The following is a 7,321-nucleotide window of genomic DNA, read 5'->3' as shown; positions in this document are numbered from 1 at the left end:
GGAGAGAAACAGGCCGCATGCACGTGGGAAGGTGTTAAACCCCAAAATCTACCTTGAAAGTAAAACTTAACTAAGGCAGGAAAAAGACAGACCATTTCCTTGAGTCAAAATATTTTTTCCTACACCTCATACAGTAAATCAGCTCAGTTTCACTGAAGGAGGCATAAGCTTTTATCTAAGTAAAAATAAAAGTTAACTGTTATTTTTTCATAGGCAAAGAGGCAGTTGGTCTGTTTTCTGCTACATGATATATCAAAGATCTGACGAAACACACATTTGAAGGATAAATCTTTCTTTTCCCTCTACGTAGTAAGCAACAGCAGCAGAATAATAATTTCCTCCTTCAGCTCCACCACTAACAACATTTTCCACTCTCCTATCAGCTCAGGATGTTCCTACACTGCTGGTTCCTAGCCTGTTCAATTATCTTGTAATCTAGAATATTTCTAATCTCCTAGGAAATGTATTAGATTACTGCTTGCAGGTATCAGATGTAAAAGGATCTACCAAGTAAGTCCTTTAATTTCTTCAACTCCCCTTCCTCCAAAAGAAGCTAAGAAATTGCTTTTAGACTTTCCACATTCTGTGATACCAAAGAGAAACTATATTAATAACTTGGCAGTACAATTATCCAGAAAAACGTTCCCAATGTCCAGATCCTGAAGCTCAGAAAGTTTCCCCTCCTACCAATGTGTGCAAGAGATATTCAGTAGAGAACCCAATAATTCATTTTTTAGTGTAACATACACATTTTTCTGAACACACCTAAAATCGCTATGGAGAATTTTGGTTTAAAAAGGAAAAGAGACCATTGAGGACAACAAACATTCTAGAAATGGAAAGATCCTACAGAGTCTACTTCAAGTATTTATTTCAAGTTGTTTGATCACCTGAGAACCAAAGGATTTTGTTACAGTTTTTCTAATGGATTTAAAAATGCCGGTGTGTTTTGCTGAAAGCCAGTATGAGAAGCTTAGGATTCACAGTGTAGAACTGTTTTCCCCCTGCTCTGCTTTTTATGACATACAAGAGAGGCTCAGTCTTCTTGCCTCAGGGGAGTGTATTTCATTGCTCCAGCTTCCTCCCCTGGATCCAAAAGAAGTAAGTAATTGATGGATGGTATCTCTGATCATGTAGGCTAAACCAATTTAAGCTCTCACACAGAACTGCAGAGTTCCCCATGCTAACCAGAGGTGTCACATAAAAAAAAAAAAAGCAGCTCCAAAACACCCTAAAAAATACCAAGTACAAAACCATTCATGATGATCTCTCTCTCATACACAGAAGACAAGATCTCAGTGGGGTTTCCTATCCCATTTCATTAAGTAAAATCGCAAGGGACAAAGCAATATGTTACTTGAACCTACCAATGTCAATATAAGCTAAACTAAATAAAACATATGGCTCAACTAACAAGCTATACAAGTATCTTTCTGTTGCTAGACCTCCTCCAGTGTGACTTCAAATACTTCCAAATAATGAATTTATCAAGATGTTATTAAAAAAAAAATAAAGTCCAACCAACAACCAAAGAATTGCATTTGCTGAGCTACTTGAACAACATTGTATAAATTTGGACAAGAGAAGAAATTCTAAATTTCGTGCAGACATTAATTACCAATCCTTACACTGCAGTACACATTTTCCCTCTTCCCCACAGCAATCCAATCTACCCCTAGCTACAAAAAGATTTAAGCCTGGAATCACTCTCTTTAATGGCCACGACAAAATACCTGCTTGATACAGTAGTAAAAATAATCAATCATGTCCAAGATCATGGTTTCACCGCAGTGTATAGCAAGACATTTGGCATGAAGCAAATGACATTACCTCTACAGACACCTTCTCTTAGCATGACCAACTTCAAAACAAGAGTTTAGAAATATCTCCTATTGTGAAAAACCCATCAAATACGTACATTTAAAAATAAGAGGAGCTGAAGAAAAACTCCCCCATCAAGAACTTTAAACACCATGTATGGCGAAAGTAATGGAAATTGACTTCAACCAACTGAATTTAATAAAATTTTAATTCAGAATGAAAATAACATTATCTGTTCCTCTCAGCCCCAAGAGATGACATTTTGCACTATACCTCTAACCCCACTTCCTCTGAAACAAATCAGAACAACTGCTGTTCACTGTTGTGGCAGTAAGTTCAGACGCTAAACAAAAGAAACGTAAAGATGGAAAGACTCTTCCTATTATACGTACATAAGAAAATATTACATTATATAGCAAAGCATTTTAGTTGGCCATCAACTTCCAAAAATAACCCTGCAGGTAACTACTGGATTTTTTACTAGTTCTGTGTGTATACACCACTGATATAAAAAAATAAACATTTTAAAATATTATAAGATTTCTGCTTAAAAGCCCCAACTCAGGAACCTTAAGTAACGTGGAGGCTTTATCCTTAACTTAACATTTTGAATGACAAAGACTTTAAATACGTATGAACTCTTCATATTCTGAAACATACTACAGAAACAAGAGTTAATGAGATGGAAACACAATTTAGTTTTAAGAACAATTAAAAAAACCCAACACATTTAGCCTGAAGTCTTCCCAATATTAATTTAAACAAACTTTGGAGCATGCATTTGTCCCCTACAGATGTAGAGGCTGTATTTATTGATCCACGTAAAATACTTCTGTCCACACTCAACAATCTTCATGATATGAAGCAATGTACAATGAATGTGATTAATTGTAAGTTTAGAAAAAGGCCTGATTTTGCCAACCTTGTTTTGTTGACTTTTTCTTAGCTTCCTCCTTTAGTAGCTTAACTAATATAGCAGATCATACGGCCTACATCACAACTTTGGGAATCTATTACACCATTACAAAGGATGAGAATAAAATAACTCATTCTCCATTTCCTTCCTTAAGGCATGCATCGCAAACCAAAATGACCTTCTCAAAGCTCCTACTATGCAGATTTAACCTAAGAAAAATATTTTTAAGTAACTCTACTCTTACCCTTTACATGTTTGTACCATGGGGAAAAAAAATGTAACAAAGATGCAATGCATCAAATAGCCAGGGACCATAGGAAAACAACAGAAACTAGTTTCCAGTCATAGTATTCATGTCATCTTCTGTTTAGGCTTTCAGAAGAATTTACAAGAGCAGTAAGGGAAACATACTCCCCAAAATACAGGGGAAAATGAAACAAACAAACAAAGAGATTCCAACCCCTCTTTCTAAAAGCACTGGAATTCAGCACACGGGTCCTGGTCAGTTTTCTATCCAGTAGGCTTTCAACTGTGCTAGAGCTGCCAGCCTTCTGAGTTAACTCCAGAACTATGCAACGTGGTAACAAAACACTTGTGAGAGCACAGTTTATCAAGCAGTGCCAAGACACAGATAAATAGTGTGGTCTTACTTAAAGTGAGAGAGTGAACTGGTTTTAAATACAATAAAAACTGAAATAATCTTCAGCTACACAGCATCTGCCAAACAAATGAAAGACTTTTAAAACAGTCCTTTACACGGCTTGACAGGATACAAGTAGCCAAAGATGAAGAAAACCCACCACATTATAAGAGATAGGAAGTTCAGGTAGAAATTTAAGCTGGATTTATTTTACAATATTGATGGCAGGTAATTTTGAATTCCCAAACTACATACACAATTAAAGCTCCTTCAGTTTTGGTTTTTCCTAATTCTCTCTTAGGCCACAGCCACTAGCAAAAATGGTCAGAAGTGATGTACATTTCAGCTCTTTCAGGACACACAAGAAATACCTTAAAAAAGCACAGAACAACCCAAAAACATACACAAGGTTTTCAACACTTGTCTCATCTTTCTCTTTCTTTGCTCTATAGCCCTCACTGAGACAAGTAAGATTTCTCCTAGCACAAAGAAACCTGAACATTTTTACACTTAGGCCAAGTTGGAGGCAGGCAGACCACCAATGCATCTCTAGACAGGCCAGGATTATGCCAGCACAAGGGACCACTTACGTTGTAAGTCCTATATTCCTTTGAGCTGGTGCAGCATGCCTGGCGTGCAGGGGAAGCAGCATTGCAGCGCCGCTTCTCCCTCTCCCTTGGGCACAAAGGGATGGGACTGAGCAGAGAGCTCTGATGCGATACTGAACCACTTGGAAACCAGCAGCACAGGGAGAAACACTGAGAGGCTAACTGAAATTTACTCTTTCCTGAGAATACTGGAGCAAGAAACAGGGTGAACAATTAGTTTCTGAGATCACCCATGTTGTCCCCGAGATGCTCGCCGGTCAGCATAACACCATACTACACTTTATTGTTACCCTGACCACATCCAGCAGAGAGTTCTGGAAAGACCACAAGTAGTAACCGAGCCTCACTTTGGAGGGAGTGGGGGGTGGTGTGGTGGTGGAAATCACCAAAAACCACAAAAGCCTGATCTCTTTCCTTCTCAGCAACCAAAAGATCAAATGTTACCCGAAAGTGTGTGTGTGTGTGTGTGTGTGGGGGGGGGGGGGGGGAATCATTCCTCAACAGTTACTGGTAAAGGGAAAAAACAATCATTTAACACCTGCCAGCAAGGAGTGGCTGGAAAATCCCCCCCCCCCCCCATTGCGTTTGCCCTCTTGTCAACCAAAACAATCCATTTCCCCCTCCATCCCAACTAGGTCTATGACTACTTGGGACCCACCACTAGTTCCCATCAACACATTTCACACTTTGCCTTCCTTCTTTTCATTACACTTACCCAAGCTAAGCAGATGCAATAGTATGACTGTTGACAAGATTTACAATTGTCCAAAATGTGTCCAAAAACACAACTGTCCTTCTTCACATCCACTTTCAGATGGTATCACTTTTCTTTACATAAATCATTTCCCATATACAAATTTGCAAGACAGTCAATTTGTAAAGTCTCTCTTTCTTTGCTCGACCTGCCTTTCTAGTATCAGACTTGTTTTTTCCCCTCCTCTCCCCCCTTCCTTTAAACACGTCTTTAAACATAGGGTCCAACTATTTTCAGAATCTACAATACACGCTTTAGCATAGGAGGGGCCTAAGTAACATATGAAGTCTTTCCCACTTTCAAGTTTTGATAAATCTTTTCCAGTTAAACCTACCAAATTACAGGGATGCCTGGTTTATAATTCTCAGCAGCAGAGAGCACAGCATGCTCCTTACACTTATATGCTCACATTTGAGATACTTCACTTCAAAGACCTGTTCCTTTGACCTCATGGAGTACTGAGTACAAGATACAGCATGTCTGAAACAGCTGATACACCCTCTCAACAACAAAATAGTTATTGCAGATAATTAAACAGATGTAAGAGAAGGGCAGGTCTGGTATCGGCCTTTTCAAATCTCCAGATTAATCTCAACGTCACTAGTACAACCGATGTCAGATCTGCAACTGAGTACTAGATTGTCTTTCTCCTCCATTTAACAGCTTATAATATGCTGACAAGACAGCTACCAGTGTTGATCTTCTAAATCAGTGATCAGCAACTGGGCATTTCAATCTAATCTTTCATTGCTTATAATGATTGAAATTAATCTGTAAAGTATTTTTAAAAAGTTCAACACCTGTTAGAATTGTAAATACAAATAGGCATAAAAATATACACATTTCTGTATCAGCCACTGAATTAGACATGGTGCGATATGTGATTAACCATGTAAGACATGGATTTTCATTCTGTGCTTCTTTTATTCAGTGCTTTGATGGATGAGAAGATAGACTCACTAAAAGACATACAGAACTTTTATAAATCAAGAAGTCATCAAATCTGTAACAGAAGCTTGTTTGGGGCATTTTTCACTAATTTCCTGAAACTAGTTTAAGTAACAAATTAATTGAAGAACACGTTCTCAGTTGATGGGAGTAATAGCAAGCATTCTCAACTTCAAACAGACTACCAAAACTCTACCAGGATTACATAAATAAATAAATGGTTACTTGGGCTGGTAATTCCTTTGTGTGTGTGTGGTTGCTGGGCTGGTGCGGGGAGGTTGCCAACGGATGGCAATTTAACAGTTGATGATTTCCATGGCCTTTTTATCCCCCTCTTGTCAAAACAGTTGGACCATAGACTGTTGAACAATGTGCCTTGTTTTATTTTTTTAAAGAAACTTAATATAGAAAACACTCATCAAAGCTTAGATTTTGTCACAGAACAACATGTTCAGGGACTCCAGAGCTATACAAGGAGGAAGAAAAGAGCATCTCTGAGACTGGTCAGAGCTAGGCATGCTGTGAACTTGCAGAAGCTAAAGCTTGCCTCATTGCCCTCTGCCCAGGAGCGATTGGTCAGTTCTGAAAAATTTTGGAAACTCACCCTCTGCTATAGAATAGCTCTTCCATGCTGTACGCTAGGTCTGAAATTTGACCAAGGAAAACAGGATCTCTCTAGGATCCCCCATTTGCTACAAGTCCTCCACAAATAAAGAACAAAATTGAGTCAGATAAGCCTACAGGAACCTCTGCATTCTCTGTTCCTGCATCTCTGCAATGCATCTTTACAAGCCAGCACAGAAACTGATATTCAAGACGACCAAAAAAGGTTTCTAGATTGTTTCCTTAGTGAAGCCAAATCCTCATTAAAGACTGTCTGGTTATCCTAATCTTGCTGGGAGGAATTAGATTGCTTTTGTCAACCTTAGCCACATAGTAAAGCTCTTTCATTTGGTTGTCTCTTGAAGTGCATTTTACCACAGGGCTATATCCCAGGTTAATTAATAGCATGCAACTGAAAACAGTTTGCTGAACTAGCAGAAAAACAACTCAATAAAACAGCTTTATCTTCAAGAAGAGACAGATTCTTCTGGCACTGATTTTATCTGAATTTGTGTTTTGGTCTTCACTGATAGGAAGTAAGACCAGAAGCTTCTGCCACCTTAGCCAGTCTTGGCTGGCAAACATTCCCCTACCTTAAAAGCACATACCAGAAGTCCTGGGGCAGATTTCCATTTTGTGTTCTCATCTTTCAGTACTTGTCCCTCTGAAGGAGGGCTGACTGTGTTCTCATTCTCAATGCTTGCATGCAGCCTTCATAGCAATTACAATAACTCTTTTCTGCACTACGCTTAGGCCAAGAAAGGGTGAGCTCTTATTTTCAGTGGAAACTTCCTTCTTGAAAATAATCTAGACCTAGGATAATGTCTTAAGTGGTTTCACTACCATATACTCATGCTACTGTGATCTTTCAGGTGGATTTCAAGATGGAGCTCAATGTGTTGATTCCTGTAAAGTGTACAAGAGTAAACCTCTAATGATTCAAGATCTCCCTCTAGTCAAGATCTCACTTGGTCTCAACAACCTGCCCTCTTAAAAAAAAAAAAAAAAAAAAATTTTTTTTATTTTCTCTT

General features: G+C 38.5%; 1 protein-coding gene across 1 annotated transcript in view; it reads right to left on the bottom strand.

Moving 5' to 3' along the window:
• The window catches only part of PTPN13 (protein tyrosine phosphatase, non-receptor type 13), a 101,329-nt gene that overhangs the window by 91,978 nt on the left and 2,030 nt on the right, over positions 1-7,321 (bottom strand). Inside the window, exon 2 of the mRNA XM_009280264.2 lies at positions 4,323-4,331. Coding sequence (XP_009278539.1) covers positions 4,323-4,331 — 9 coding nt within the window. The remainder of the gene's footprint in view (positions 1-4,322; positions 4,332-7,321) is intronic.

The sequence above is a fragment of the Aptenodytes forsteri genome, unplaced genomic scaffold, assembly GCF_000699145.1.
Source record: "Aptenodytes forsteri isolate BGI_AS27 unplaced genomic scaffold, ASM69914v1 Scaffold227, whole genome shotgun sequence".
Taxonomy (NCBI): Eukaryota; Metazoa; Chordata; class Aves; order Sphenisciformes; family Spheniscidae; genus Aptenodytes; species Aptenodytes forsteri.
This window is presented reverse-complemented; position numbering and strand designations above follow the sequence as displayed.